The sequence below is a fragment of the Electrona antarctica genome, assembly GCF_951216825.1.
Source record: "Electrona antarctica genome assembly, chromosome: 1".
NCBI lineage: Eukaryota > Metazoa > Chordata > Actinopteri > Myctophiformes > Myctophidae > Electrona > Electrona antarctica.
This window is the reverse complement of record NC_136806.1, coordinates 9,159,591-9,175,911: the sequence shown is the minus strand read 5'-3', so window position 1 is coordinate 9,175,911 and position 16,321 is coordinate 9,159,591. Positions and strand designations below refer to the sequence as shown.

General features: G+C 42.7%; 1 protein-coding gene across 1 annotated transcript; it reads right to left on the bottom strand.

Moving 5' to 3' along the window:
• Nucleotides 1-3,254: 3,254 nt before the first annotated feature.
• Nucleotides 3,255-15,970, bottom strand: xirp1 (xin actin binding repeat containing 1). The gene is made up of 5 exons (XM_079505674.1): nt 15,813-15,970; nt 9,998-10,149; nt 9,766-9,807; nt 3,825-8,459; nt 3,255-3,391 (listed from the first exon to the last, which is right to left on the bottom strand). Exons 4-5 carry the CDS (start codon nt 8,457-8,459, stop codon nt 3,389-3,391), a joined length of 4,638 nt encoding a protein of 1,545 aa, XP_079361800.1. The 5' UTR covers nt 9,766-9,807; nt 9,998-10,149; nt 15,813-15,970; the 3' UTR covers nt 3,255-3,388.
• Between the last annotated feature and the right edge of the window lie 351 nt (nt 15,971-16,321).

Below are 16,321 nucleotides of genomic sequence, written 5' to 3'. Positions count from 1 at the left end.
CCATGTTTGTGCTTTGTGTCAATTAGTTCTGTTTATTTCATGAACATATTATTTATAATATTACCTTTTTTGTCTTTTCTTGTTGCAAAAGTGAAACTATATTACTTTATTTTATTAACCCAACAAAACCGGGAAAGCATATATGTGTCATTTTAGATTTCATATGTTGGCTATTCAAAAATAGCAGATCTACAAAGCGAGCTTGTACATCTGCTATTTCTGTACATTTCTGAAAAATCTTGAAAGTGTTGTTTAACACAAATCCTCTCTTCTGGGGGCATCCTGTCACCAAACATTTTCAGGTGGGGGTCCCAAAGCAGCCAAATAGGCCTACATACCATGTGGGTCTTTGACACGAAGAGGTTTGAGAACTACTGATTTAGAATAGAAGGCATTTGTAGAATCGGCCTATGGTCTTAAAGGGATATTTCACTTTCAAAAAGACTTTTGGTAATTTCAGCGTCTACTCAGTCTTATATGTGAACACCCCAGACAGTTTTTAAGTTGCTCGATTCAGTATTTACTATTTAGATATTTGATATTCATTTTAGCTGCCCTGCCCCCTTCCTATACAAACCCTATTGTAACTTAGTTCAAACTCCATTTTAACCATGATAGATTCATTGAAAACACCTGTCCTTTTTTCTGGGGACTCATAGCCTACTGCCCTCCTAATACGAGAGGTGCCCGTGGTTTTTATTACACGGCCCCCCTCACGTATTAGGAGGGCAGTATCAGTCACCAGAAAAAAGAGTGTTTTCGATTAATCTAACATGGTTAAAATGGGGGTTGTAGTTACCAAGGGTTTGTATAGGAAGGGGGCGGGGAACCAAAAAATAATATCAAATATCTAAATACTGAAGCAACTTAAAAACTGTCTGGGGTTCACATACAGTAAGTCTGAGTAGACGATGAAATGATCAAACGTTTTTTTTTTTACCTGAGATCAGATTCTAAAAATGTCTTCTACATCCTGACAGTTTTCTGAAAAAGCTATGTTTCTATGTCAGTCGTTCTTCGATTTTTCAAAAATAGCAGACCTACGAGTGGCGCGCTATGAGCTTGTAGATCTGCTATTTTTCAATAGCTAAAGCATAACATAATGCTAACACCAAAAGGGGTTCCCGCCCAAAATGGGTATAAACACACTATAGAGACAACAAAAATATCAATACCTTTTCGATAACTTTAATTTTACATTCATGTGATCTTTACACAACATATCAAGCATATTGCTTAACTTTAATAAAAGGACATAAGTTACTATAGTGTTACAGTATAAAATTCATAATACACTTTTTTTTTTAAGTTTTGGGATTTCATGAGAAGATAAACTAGTTGTATGACACCATTGACAATCGTGACAGTCATGAATTCATCATTTTATAAATACATAAAAGCAAGAATTCGTCATTTAAAACGACAATGGTTTTTCTTTGGGCATTTCAATGCTTTCCCGTCTTTGGTTGGCTGAATGATACAAAAACTGTCCCTCCCTCTTTGGCATTCTGGGTATTGTCTAAAAAGGACTTCTTTCTCAATCGGGGTGACATTACTTCCTCAAACATTGCAGAGGCTTTCGTCTCGCATTGCTTTGTGATGAACGTTGATGTCATGGAGGAACTGAAGGAGTTGCCAAAGCTATCAGTCTCTTCATACGTTTCACTGACAGTCTTCTTTTTGCCAACGATTCCAGCTGGAGGTTCAGGAACAGTTTTCAGCTCAATTACGCTGACCTTACGTTGTGGTAGAGTAGGAGTGTGGACATGATTTGAGGAAACCACGTTTGCTGACAATTGGTCCAGATCTCCATTTGTTTTTGGCTGGTCTGTATGTTTTCTGGCAGCAGAGTGAATTGAGATGAATGATGGGCATGATGGAGCACTGCTCTGCCTAACGAGTGGCTTTCTGTGACCTTTGGTAGATGGGCTTTCTGGCGGTTTTGAAGAACTTGAGGCTGAGGCTGCTTTCACATTCGACTCAGTTTGCTCCGGTTTATTCTTACTGGACGCAATACTGATCTTCCTGATATTGTTGACAGGCTGAGCGCTTTGCTCAGATTTCAACGACTCATCAAACAGCCCCGATAACCCTGCAATGTCGGCTTCGGATTTCAGATTGGAGACGGAGTACAAAGCTTTTTTAATTGCCTCTTCAATATCCATGAGCTTGGCTAATGTCTGCTCCTTCAGGTTTCTTATTTCCCTGCTCGCTTTTTCAAGATCTTCAAATGCCGTCTCGACAGATGAGGTGCTTTCCATATCATCATCCCGTGTTTCCATTTCAAACTTCCTTTCATGAATTTCCGTACTTTGCTTTGTCTTTCTACTTGGCGTAACTATCCAGGCGGGTACATCATCGAATAATGTCGCCATGGAGTGGACATCTACATTGCTGGTCTCTCCCTCCATCTCTTGCACTTGAGAGAGGATTTCTTTGAGTTCCTCTCGTTTTCTTAAATTTTCAAAGATTTCCATCGCTGCTTTTACGTTTCCTTTCATGATCTCATCCTTGTGGACTGAGAGCCTCTGATATCGTTCATCGTCTGTCTCCTTCTTTGGCTTCTTCTTTCTTAAAACAACTTTATTATCAGGTTCTTGCGATTCTTCGTGATGCCTATTTTGGCTTATAGGACAAGTATTTGCTGGAATGTTTGCTGCTGCTTTTTGCAATTCATTGTTGCAGGATTCTTTGTGGTGAATGCTGGGATTTGATTTCTGTGGTTGTGCTTCAGTGTTGTTGATCTGTTTTTCTGGGCAAATCTCATCATTTATAACTTTGCTCTTTTTGGCCAATGTAGGGGCTCTGTCAGTAGTAACTTGTTCCTTTCTCCCAAAGTTCTGTAGGGCCACATGAAAACCTGTAGTCATGTCATGCTCTGCATCTCCTGCATAAGTCTGCATACACATCTGTATTTCTTCAGCCGCATTGATTTTCTGTATCACATTTCTATCCATTTCAGTGAAGTGTGACTTATTACATTTATTGTCAGCTCGGCAATCAGTTGTTTTTTCTGCAGGTTTTGCTGTATCCTTCTTTGGCTTCTGAACTGCATTATCATGTGAGTCATTAACTTCAATGTCACTTGATTTTTCTTTGTTTACTAAATTCCTTTGGCTCTGAATTATGGACGTTTCCTCGCCATCTTTGGTGGGGCATGGGACTTCGGAAGCTGGGGGTGGAAACGTATTGCGTCTAACTATTGGCTTTTGTGGCTTGGGCAGTAGAGCTGGCTTCTGCTCCTGTGGTTTCTCACTTGATTTCGGAGGGAGCGGAGGTGGCACAACAGCTACGAAACTGCTTGGTTTAGAGTTTCCATGCGATATTGCTACAGGGCTGGAGGGGGTTGGAGTCTCTGTTGTGATGGATGGTGCTGGTGCTCCATAGGTTACTGAAACCAAAGGAGACAATTCAGTGTCAGATGGAGGCATAGATACCACAACACACTGCTTGTGTACTGTCTTGCTCCCTGAACAAGCTTTGCCTGAATTCCTGTACAACATTGCAGATTTAAAGTCTCCCTTGGATACATTTACACTAGATTTCTCAAGAGACTGCAGGGCCATCTGCATGTTACCTCTTACAACATCCTCTTTGTCTAGCATCTTCTGCTCTCCTGCAGCACTCTGCAGAGACCTAATGGCTGCCTTGACATCTCCTTTGACAACCTCTGCCTCTTCCTCTGCGCTCTGAACATCACTCTTCGAGTTTACCATTGGTGGCAGTGAGTGTTGTGCATAATTATTGACTATAACTGCACTTTGTGACATGGAACCCTTTTGACATGCCTGAAATGCACCATGGCATTCATGCTCTTTACTGACCTTTTCAAAAGTTGTCGTTATCCGCTGGCTTCTGGAAGAGGAGGATGACATGGAATGTGTCACCGTTGTGGAGCTTTGCTCTTGTGTTGAGACATTCAGGTTATATATCTTTCCGGGAACAATGATGTCACGATCCACTTGCATACTTTGATTCTTTGCCATTTCGAGGGACCTTTTTGCCGCCTTCACATCTCCACATATGATTTCTTCTTTCTGCAATTGGTTCCCCTCTGTTTCGGGACCCTGCACGGCCAGGTCCATGTCGTAGATGGTTCCAATGGTGTCACGTTCCACTTGCATACTTTGATTCTTTGCCATTTCAAGGGACCTTTTTGCCGCCTTCACATCTCCACATATGATTTCTTCTTTCTGCAATTGGTTCCCCTCTGTTTCGGGACCCTGCACCGCCAGGTCCATGTCGTAGATGGTTCCGGGTTTTATGACATCACGCTCAACATGCATACTCTGTTGCTTGGCGCGCTCCAATGACTGCATGGTGGCTTTGATGTCACCGGACACGACCTCCTCCTTTTCCATCATGACTGGAGATTTTACTGCTAGTTGTTTCCTGGCTGATGAGATGTCCCCGGGGATGATTTCTTCCTTTGGTATACAATTCTCAATACTGAGGGAGCACTCGAAAGACGAAAATACTTTTTTAGTGTTCTTTACGTCTCCTGGCAAAACATCAGAAATGGTTCGCTCCACTCCTTTTTGCAGATAGAGACTTCTCTTTGCTTCTTTCACATCCCCTTGCACAATTTCGAGCTGGTCCTCCTTAGTCACCAGCTCATCATCTTCTGACGTCTCAGTCTGGAGACTCTTAAGGTATTGTAGATCGCCTTTCTCAATGCAGCTTTTATACAAGTTCACATTCCCCTTCTCATTCTCATCAACTCTGCAGGAGGATGTGGCCTGCTGATTCTTGGCAGTAGCTAAGAGGTTGCCGATGGTAGACTTTACATCACCCCTTTCAATATCTTGGCTCTCTGTTTTGGATTCACAATGGCAGACGAGTGAGTAAACGGTCATTTCTGCTTGTCCCTGTGCAGACTCCTGCATTATAATTCCTTTTTTCCAAGACTTATTTTGAACAAGAAGGTTATCGATGGTCTGGGCAATGTTTTGTATCCGCTGATCGCGTTCCAGATTCAGAGCTGATGCAGACTGATTGTTCGGGAGTTCTACTATTGTTTTGTTTACTTGACCCTTTTCAATTTCTCGAAGAAGAGTAATCTGGGGCATCAAGGTAGGCTTGCATAATAACTGTAACATGATGTTCCTGATGTTTCCCTCAATAATCTCCTCCTTTTGAATCTGTACTCCATCTGTGCTGGTCAGCTGATATTTCACCATGTTGACGCTGCTAATCTCATTTGCTTCGATCACAATGCCACTTGAGTGAATGAATTCCAGTTGATACAAATGGGAAAGGGAGTCTGCAACGCTGGTGACTGTAATTTTGTCCAATGGAGTGGTTTCAAACAGCCAGGTAGTGCTCTTCACATCAGACTTTGGTATGTCTTTCACAGCACCCTGTGTTAAGGTGGCATCAGCTTCCTTGATCTTGTCCAGTGGCTGGGATTCAAACAGCCATGTGCAGCGCTTTACATCTCCTTTCTGGTTGTCCTCCCTGTGGACAGTTGTGAGGGCTTCCTGCTCCTGAGTTTCACCTTTGAGGCTGTCAATTGGTTGATTCTCAAAGAGCCACGTGGAGGTCCTGACATCACCCTGCTGGACATCGGTGACACTAACCATTCTCGCATACTGTTGGTGGGTTGACTGCTCAGATTCATACAGCGTTTTATTAAGCTGCACATTGCTGCTTCCCAAGTCCTCCACAACCCTGATGGAAGGATTATCTTGGCTCACGAAGGAGTCCAGTGGCTGTGTTTCAAACTTCCATCTGGCTGACTTCACATCCCCCTTCTTGACATCCTCTTGGGTGACAGCTCGGATCACATACACCTCATTCTCTGCCTTGATGGCGTCAAGTGGCTTTGTCTCAAACATCCACCTGGCTCCTCTCACATCACCACTCATTACCTCCTCCTTCTTCACTGTAGTTACTTCATGAAACTGCCCCTCTTTGTCTCTGATTGCATACAGCGGCTGGGATTCAAACATCATGGTGCTGGACTTCACGTCAACATTGCTCACATGCCTTTCCACACAGAGTGACTCCTGCTCAAGAGGCTGATCATGGATCTTGTCCAGTGAGAAGGTTTCGAAGATGAACTTCTTGTTGCGCACATCTCCAGCCTCCACGTCATTGACTTGGAGCACGTCTGTGCCATTATGTTCCTTGTCATTGATTGTGCTCATTGGACGGTTCTCAAACAGCCAGGTGCATTTATGAACGGAACCTTTCTCAATGGCTTCCTCTTTGTTCTGTTCATCGAAGGGCATTGCCATCTCTGCACCTATTTCGTCAAGTGACTGGGATTCAAAGAGCTCTTTGACACGTGACACATCTCCTGACTGAACATCTACCTGGCTGAGATACCTCACGTCTTGTTCTGCATTTGTCTCCTTTCTGATTTTATCCAACGTTTCCGTTTCAAAAAGGTGTTTCACTGTTTTGACACCCACTTCAGATTTAACAGCATCCTGGATGGTGTTGCACAACTTCAAACTCTGCTCCTCGCTATTTTTAATGCTGTCCAAAGGTTGTGATTCGAAAAGCCAAGTGAAGGACTTCACATTAGTGTTTTCAATGGCCTCTTTGTCAGTTACTTTGTCAGCCTTGTCATATAAAATATCCATTGGCTGTGTCTCAAACAACCACTTGCAGGTCTTGACATCACCTTTCTGCACAGTCTCCTGTTCTGCGGAGGAACACTGTTCTGTCTGGTTGAACTTGGAATGGATACCGTCTATTGTCTGGGTCTCGAAAAGCCACTTTGCCGTCTTGACATCTCCCTCTGTATCCTCTTCCCTGGTTATGCCTTTGATTAACTCAACGTTTCCATTTCCTTCCGCAAAGTGGTCCAGAGGCTTGGTCTCAAACATCCACTTGTAGTTTTGGACATTCCCTTTGATGGACTCCTCTCGGCTGACTGTTGTGATCTCATGGAGATTTCCTGAGCAGTCCTTGATGGCATACAAGGGAGTTGTCTCGAACAATGCTTTATTATCTTTCACATTCCCTGCTGTGATATCGCTTTCCTTCCTCTCAATCCTCACATCACCAGAATGGGCAATGTTGCCCAGAGGAATTGTTTCAAAAAGATTTTTGAATGACTTTACATCACCCCTTTCAATATCGTGCTCTCTGACTGAGGCACTCTTAGTCATATTGCAGCTCTCAAACATTTGCTTTTTGCCTTTCACTTCTCCTCGTTCATCTGCTGAAAGGGTGATTTTCTTCAAGTGTCCCACTTCACAGCTTTCACTGAGAGCGTCCATGGGCTGAGTTTCGAAGAGCCACATGGAGGTCTTGACATCCCCTCCAAGTATTTCTTTGTGTTCCAGAGCCTCCTCTGTGGAGTCTCCCTTCAGAGTTGCCATGGGCTGTGTCTCAAAGAGCTTCCTTTTGTTCTCCACGTCAGCCTCCTGTGTGCAGTCAGCCACAGTTCCTTCAAACCTGTGCACCTCCATCCCCTCTTGTATTGTGCTGAATGGCTGTGTTTCAAACATCCACTTCTTTCTGTCCACTCCTCCATGCTGGCCTTCCTCCAGTGATATGCCCCGGATGATCTTCACTCCGTCTGTACTCTTATTGATGACATCCAAAGGTTGGGTTTCGAAGAGCCAGCGTGCAGTGCTGATGTTGCTGCTCTTGATCTCCTCCCTGCAGATGGACTTGATCTCGTGGACGTTGCCACTGTCGTCCCTGATAGCGCAGCACGGCTCAGTCTGGAAGAGTTTCACAGTCTTCTGAACGTCTCCCTTCTGCTCCTGAAACTCCGACTTAAGTTTCAGGAAGTTGTGGTCTTCGATGGAGTTGCAGCGCCCTAAATCGCCGAGTGGTCTGGACTCGAAGAGGAGCCGAGCCCCGCTCACATCACCTGTCTGGATGGGTTCTTTCAGCACGGCTTCAACTATTTCACCTTCCTCTGTTGTTGGCTTACTCAGGGCATCTAAAGGTTGGGTTTCAAACAACCAGGTTGATGTTCTGACGTCCCCTCTGACGGAGGTCTGCCTTTCTGCAAACGCACGTTGTTGAGCACTGTCAAGATGCTCAAACATGTTGGAGGTGCCTCTGACGTCTCCGCCTTGTAAGAGCTCCTCGTCCAGAAGCCTCTTGGTTGCATGTGGATTCCCAATGTTGTCCAGAGCCCAGTTCTCAAAGATCCACCTCATCGACTGAACTTCTGCCAGATAATTTGCATCTGCTCCCTGGGAGATTTCTGCCTGCATTGCCTCGACTATCTCCTCGTCCACGACTTCACTGAGGTTATCCCGCACGTCCGGGTGAATGTGTTTAAACAGCCTCTTCAACTCGTTCTTCTGTCTTTGCTGGTAGAATGTGGAGAAGCATTCTTTGGGCGGGGGCGCAGGGAGGCTTGTTAGTGACGGGGGGCCTTCGTAGTTGAGGGGTCTGGGTGGTACTGGGGGAGGTGGAGGAGGAGGCAGGTCATCCTCTTCATGAGATGCATGTGAAACTGTGATATGTCTGGCAGGGTCGGCCATCTTGAAATGAAAAACGAGAGATGGAAGGAGCTTATGTTATTGTCAGCATTTAGTCATCAGAAATTGTATTAGTTCAGGTCAATGAAAATGTTTGCTAGCCATGCATCGTAGCAATAAGTCATTCTTTACCTTTGTCTGTGCATGCTCGCTGGGTGTTGATCACAGCAAACCATCTTCTACTATGCCAGGGTTAGTGAAACACTTCATAACTGTTAGTATGTTAGCGTTGCAAAAATATCTTGATTTAGGTTAGTGGTTCTCAACCTTTTCAGGCCGTGACCCTAAAATAATCATTCGAACTTGGGACCCTCTCTTTGAACTGAGGCATAACATTTTGTTTGTCTAGGTTCCACAGATAAATATTGTGGGAATGGCAGATCTACAAGCTCACAATGACTCACAAAGTGAGGCGTTGTGAGCTTGTGAGCATTTGACAATTTTAATGATTACTTTTGATACAGTAATGGACTTTCTTCTTTTTTGAGGGGCGCTAGTCCCTCCTATGCCCAGCTTTGTGTGTTTGTGTTTACCACGGCCATGTGGGGACCCCCCAAAAAATAATTTGGAGACCCACCCTGGGCCCGACTCTTCAGGTTGAGAACCACTGATTTAGGCGGTCAGATAATTGTTTTTACTTGTAAATCGCAATTAGATAAAGAATGATTGTTGTCTGACATTGTAGTGAATATCTGCTTTAAATATCTACTAACGAAAGCAAATGAATGAATTGAAAGAACATTTAAATAGTCCAAATTGACTCTTCATAACTGAGCTCAGATGTGGCTGCCCAATTAGGTTCTGGAAGTATCTCAATTAATTAGTATTAACAAAATTTAAACAACCACAAGTCCGCAAAGATCATAAATACCTATTAGTGACTATTGGTTATAATAATGATTTAAACACCAATAAAGAATGGCCACAACATAACATTCCAAATTAATTTGACTACTGTCAAATATTTCCAAAGATTATGAGCGGTTGTTAAATACTTCTCATAGTGAAATGGCCTGTCATGTGCTATGAAATGTAAATAATGTTACATGGGCATCTTCAGAGTTTGTCCATATGTACAAATTTATATTACAATACTTATTGTTAGTAGTCTCGCATTCCGATTGGAGATAGCCTACCAATAAGTCTGGGAAATCTAAATGTGGAGCTGTCACAAAGCCTATTTTGAAATAATAACTGTCTATAGTGCTGAATACTGTAAGTGTCTAAGTGCTTAGAAAAAACAACACGTGCACATCACACACACACACACACACAATGATAAGTTTAAAAAAAAGCACAGTAGGCTTACCTTACTGACTTTTGTTCTTGTTCCTGGAGTGCCAATAGATTCCTAATGAACAAAATAAACAAAATGTGGCTTATAGGTTACAGCGTACAGAAATCATGAACATAAAAGGTGTGTGTGTGTGTGTGTGTGTGTGTGTGTGTGTGTGTGTGTGTGTGTGTGCGTGTGTGCGCGTGCGTGCGTGCGTGCGTGCGTGCGTGCGCGTTTGTGAATGGGAGGCATGCCAGGAACTCACTGGACGTGCTGAGCCTCCTGCAGAGTGTGTCGCTGCCAGTCTTGACAGGTAGAGTGCTGATCTGTCTCTCACAGAGGGGGACACGGAGCTCCTGTCTCGCCCTTGTCTCAAGACGTTGTCGCCGTAAGTCAACCGTGGAGACTTTCTGTCCTCTGCAATGGAGAGCACACAAAAATGTGTTTCATTAATGCCAGTATATAGGATTTAAAAACAGGTGTAAAGTGGGTTAAAAGGTGAGATAAAAGGACAACAATATGAAATATATACTGTATGCTTGGTGCATGCTAAATATTAAAAACGGCAGTCTCTTGTGCAAGTAATGTCAACTGGCAGCAGATTAAACGTATGTGTATACAAGTGATAGTGCCAGTGCATTGGCATTATTATACATAAATAATCTTATACTAATAATATATCTTTAGTTTTATCTTTTCCGGCCAGCAGCAATGGAGAAAGTCATTTTTGACCCACATTCACAATGTCTGTGGTATTCTTGTTGTCTGTGGTATGTGGAGTACGTGGGGTGTAACTAAAATATACAGCTGGCATCAGCCATATGCTAAAGTGTATTTATATAGTGGTGTTGCTATGTCTCTTATCTGTTTACTATTGTTGCTTGATGGTCGCTTGTGGAAACCCTGTTATCTCCAGCAAAACTAATCTAGCCAGGGTGGACAAAACACAGAGTTAAAGGAGAATTCCATGCTAGAAGGCTTTTTTACCTTTCTTTGTAGTAGTTACGTCCCCACCAAAGAGGTCCAGGTTTTTTTTCGTGCAAAAACTCCTTATTGGCTATTTCCCCTACCATAAGCCCTCAATGAATTGCATTGAATTGAATGGGAATTGAATGGGGCTATGGGGTGTTGTGCTAATTCGCTTATTTCCATCAAAATAAGTAGTAAAGTGTGCAGCTTGGGATATTATTTACATTATGAAGAGAGGATATATACAAAAAAATATAAATTTTGAGCGATGGAAATAAGCGAATTAGCACAACACCCCATAGCCCCATTCAATTCCCATTCCATTCAATGCAATTCATGTTGGGCTTATGGTAGGGGAAATAGCCAATAAGGAGCTTTTGCACAAAATAACACCTGGACCTCTTTGGTGGGGATGTAACAACTACAAAGAAAGGTAAGAAAGCCTTTTAGTATGGAATTCTCCTTTAAAGGGATATTTCACTTTCAAAGATGTTTGGGGTAATTTTAACGTCTACTTGGGCTTTTGCAAACACCCCAGGCAGATATTAAGTTGCTTATTCAGTGTGTAGATATTTGATATTCATTTTAACAGAACCCCGCCTTCCTATACAAAAAAAAAAACCAATTGTAACTTCATACTCCATATTAATTAATGTTAGATTCATTGAAAACACCATCCTTGGTTCTGGTGACTGATATTGTCCTTCTAATGAGGAGACCGTGTTTTTTCAATGACCTTCATTTATTTTTTCATTATTACATGTTTTCATTTTCACCAAAATATATTAAAGATAAATGAAAAGAATATTTAAAATACCTTCTTATGCATTAAAAGACTATCAGTCACCACCAAGGACGGGTGTTTTCAATGAATCTAAAATGGATTTTAAATGGAGTTTGAAGTTACGATGGGTTTAGGAAGGGGGGGGGGGGGGTGTCTGATAAAATGAATATCAAATATCTAAGTACTCAATCAAGCAACCTAAAAACTGTCTCGGGTGTTCACAAAAGCCAGAGTAGACGTTAAAATTACCCCAAACATGTTTGAAAGTGAAATATCCCTTTAACCATGCACTCTACAATGTAGGCCTGGACGAGGACGGATAAAACCCTGTTAACACACTCAGGATACATTACAGAATCATATTGTCGCTGTCAGGTGGAAACCGTCCAAAACTGTTACTTTCCATGAAAAAAATAACCTGTGTTATTGAGTTACAAGCCCATGTTAAAGGAGCATTCAGTGATTTGGAAAAAACCCCGGTCCGCCCTGGTAACAAGATGTGCACATGCACGCACTAAAGTGGGGGGACACACGACAGGCCAACAGCACACACACCAAGGCCCGCCCCCGCTCGATCATGATTGGCGGAAAGCCTTTTTTCACCCCAGGGGTTAACTGGGGACAGGGAGGAACTCCTTATATGGTCAGCACACTCTATAATAGGGAGGATTATCACAACAAAACCAAGAAATCACTGAATATACCTTTAAATATATAAAACCTACAGACTTAACCGCTTTCTCTTGAAATTGTTTTTTCAAAATGAGCAGATCTACAAGCGAACAATGCGTTGCATCCTTGTGAGCATGAAGGTTAATTTACGGGGGAACAAAGAAGTTGAAATATGGAGATGGCGACAGCAATGATATGAATGCTGATCCTATAGCGTTCTCCCAATCCAGCATCGCAATAAACAACACGACCGGCCAAGTGTCTGTGGCTGACTAAACAAATGACCCCACACAGCCTGCGTGCCAGTTGCCTGAGATCCTCAACAAACAGTGTGCCCATGGGCTGACCATGACGCCCCGGAAAAAAAAGAACACACACACACAACAGCAACTGCTAGCTCAGCTGGAGTGACACTGATTGTTTGCACATTGTTTTGCATTAGCTCACTGCCATCAAACGGTCAACACCTGACCAAAGGAATGCCACTGGCTGACCAAGTGGAAAATGGTCCAAAACGACCACATTCCACAAAAGCAATCTTTTGTGTTTTTCTTTTTACTTACAGCTGAAATCTATGGAGGCAAATTGTAAATTTAACAATATTATTTTTTTATAATTTTGGGTTTATATTTATTATTATTCTCATTCTCATTATTCGTATTGTTTAGATGGAAATTTAGATTTCTTTTGGTGCAAAAAAACTAAAAAAGGAACATGGCACAAACACACACCATCTGACGCATGTAGGAATAAATTATCAAATTAATTTACAGATCAGAACTGCATAAATATAATATTATAGTCCCGTGCTTGAGGGATCAACTCTGGGGTCAGGCGTATGGCAACCAGCTGTAACTAATGGCCAGATTCGTGCATACCTCCCTTTTCACACAGTAAGCCCTTACAGGACAAAAGGATGGACCAGCGTGCTGGCGCCTCTCACGAGCCTGGACTTAAAGCATTTTCATAGCTGGATGAGCAGACTGAATGAGGCAACAGCGAGCTGTGCAAGTCCTGTTGAAGTTCCGATCCACAAGACCAAGAGGTCAACCTCATTTGACCACATTAACCTATTGTAGAAAATGTCAAAACATTTCCTATTTTTCTTTCACAGTGGAATTAAACGTCATGACAGTCTAATGTTGTGTTTTAGCCATTAGCAGGCATGTCCCGTCTCTTACTTCTTTCTTGTTTACATACGGTAAGGGTATACTAGTCACTAGTATACCCTTACCGTATGTAAACAAGACACTAGTAACTAGTGTTTACTAGTGTATACTATACACTGGTTTTCAAGCAGTGGTCCTTGAGGCCGGGGTTCCAGGTGGTCCCCAGATAAACGATGGCGATTTGGTAACCAAATGGACCTGTATAGATCTTTAATTCTTGAGAGTAAAATGAAAACAAATTGACCCTTACGGGGTCCATTAAACATCTGCATTACTTCATTTACAAGACGTCTACACAATGTGGGAATGTAGAAGAATTGTTATATAGATTTTGCCTGTTATCTGAAATGAAATGAAATGAAATCTATATTTACCCAGGGTATCTGGGCTAAGCTCTAAGAACTTGTTTCCAGCCAGGCCCTGCTCATAGAACACATTTCATCGTAGTGGTTGATGCCTTGTTCAAGGGCATTTCAGCGGTGGTAATTTTAACGTGTCGGACGGCTGGTTCGAACTGGGAACCTTCCGGTATCTAGACCGCGCCGCTATCCGTTCGGCCACCGCTGCCACTATGGTACCTCAATATAGCATGGAATTGTGGACACAATCTTATCCAACGATAACAAAATATTCTACGTTTTGGGTCTGAGAGTCTAAATGTCATCAAATGGTGGTCCGTGGCTCAAATGCCGAATAAATAATGGACCTTGATATGAAAGTGTTGAATGCTCTGCCATTTGTGTTGAAACAGTGTGGTAAAAAAACACTCTACTCTAAACTGTAAAGTTGCTAGATATAGGTATAGGTATTAATCATTTTCACATTCACTACATAGTTTATTTGATCTACTAAAATTGGTGTAATACAAGCCATTCAAATGCACACAAATTCCCACCTGGAAGAAATAGCTCCTTACAAGTGCTGCATTTCAAACTTGAATTTAACTTGAAGTCGGCTTTTAACCAGGTGAATTTTTAACTAATCTTGACAAAGATGTTCAAGGTATAGTACATTCTGTAATTGAATATGGAAAATGTAAACAAATATGATACCTCAAAAATATTTTGGGGAAAAGGATTGAGTGTCATAACTATGTGGCCAGCGATGACAATCTAGTGTAAAACTGGAATGGTCCTTAATGGCCAATTCCATGTGGACGTAGCTCGCTATGTGATTGGTCAAAACAGATGTCTTGTGTTAGAACACACACACACACACACACACACACACACACACACACAGTAATCAATCACACCTTCAGGCTTTTGCAAGGCGGACAGTTATTTCTGATGATGTTTCTTATGGCTTGGTACCCCCCCCCCCCCCCCCCCCCCCCCCCCCCCTCACAACCCCGACCCCCAGCTAGACCAGTAGTCTCTCCTCCAATCTTCCATTCAGAGGAATGGAGAGGTGCTATTAAAGGAACAGCAATGTGAAGGCTTTTGGGCCAGCTGTCCAAATGTCTGTGAAATGCAGTTGGTATTTGTTCTCCACCAACACCTCAGCTGCTTTCGATTGTAGCCACACATTCACAGACTGTAACGAAACCAACCACACCAAAAAAGGTGCAACAAAGAGTAAAAGACCCCCCAAACAGCCCTAACCCTGCATGGTCCCATGAGCGCACAAAGTCAAAAATCAACGCATTGCCACAAGTAATCCCACGCAGTCATTTTGATTTCTTTCCAGAGATTTCTGGCAACAAGATGCACTGTATCTTTGCCTTTCACACTTGAGAGTGCATCTAACGCCGTTCTGATGGTGTCAGAATAAACACTGCCAGTGATGGTGTGTTGATTCTGATCTCTGACCTCCCATTCCAGGCATATCCAGGGATTAGGAGCTGAGAAATAACAGTCACCAAGGAGGAGATGCCGACCAGAACAGATATAGTTCTAACGTCTATAGTTCTCACCAAGGAGGAGATGCCGACCAGAACAGATATAGTTCTAACGTCTATAGTTCTCTAAGAAGACACTTGAGTTTAGTTTAGGGACTTTGGATATGTGTTCATGCGCTCATTAACTCTGAATAAAAAGATCACTGTGCCTGCCCCTTCCTTCATCAACAGAATCTCTGAATAAAAAGATCCCTGTGCCTGCCCCTTCCTTCATCAACAGAATCTCTTCAATCCTCTTTTCCAAACCCCAAATACTTCACAGGCATTAAAGGCATTTATGTCTGAATGATCGATTTTAAACACTGGTATTTTGAGGTAGAATAATAACATAAAATTAAATGTACTGTCTTCTTTTTAAATGATCAACTGCTGGCAAGAACAATAATGCAATGTTAAAAATGAATTAACAGTTTAAACACATGAACCCTCATGTCCCATTCAACCGTTTAAAAACAAACGTTAACATTTAAAAAAAAAGAATAGGAGATCTACAAGATCACAACGGATCGCAATGTGACACGTGAGTTTCTGTTTCTGACGACAAATGATATAGGGCTTAAGTGGTTAATTAATATATCATACTCACAATCACAAAAGTCCTGTCCACTGGAATCCTCGCAAACTCGATTGGTTTGGTACGAGTTGTTGGATAAAAGATCCTGTATTGTTTCCTGTGGTTGTCGTTAGTCTCTCAGCTTGAAGCTGCTCCACTATGTGTGTCTCTCAGTCTCTGTCAGTCCGTCTCTGTCCCCGTCAGGTCTGTGTCTCTAGTGCTCTGGCCCCGGATGGTGGCAGCTGATTTTTATCAGACCCGCTGCCCCACTGAGACTTTGACTATTTTGGGAGGGTGACTGATGGCTGTTACTCGGCTGAGTCAATCACCTCTGTAAGGGGGTCTGCTGGGGCACCCCCCCCCCCCCCCCCCCCCACCTCCCATTCCCATAGCTACGTTGTCACCCCCCTATCAGGGGCACTGACAGGGAGGGACCTCTCTGTGATGTCAGTGGGTGTGAGATAATAAAAAACACATTACTCTACTGCGTGCGTGGTGGTCCTATTTTAGTAAGGTGGTACACTGATAAGACCGCTAAAGAG

Coding starts and splice junctions, on each gene's coding strand:
- xirp1 (XM_079505674.1), bottom strand. CDS start 8,459: ATGGCCGACCCTGCCAGACATATCACAGTTTCACATGCATCTCATGAA.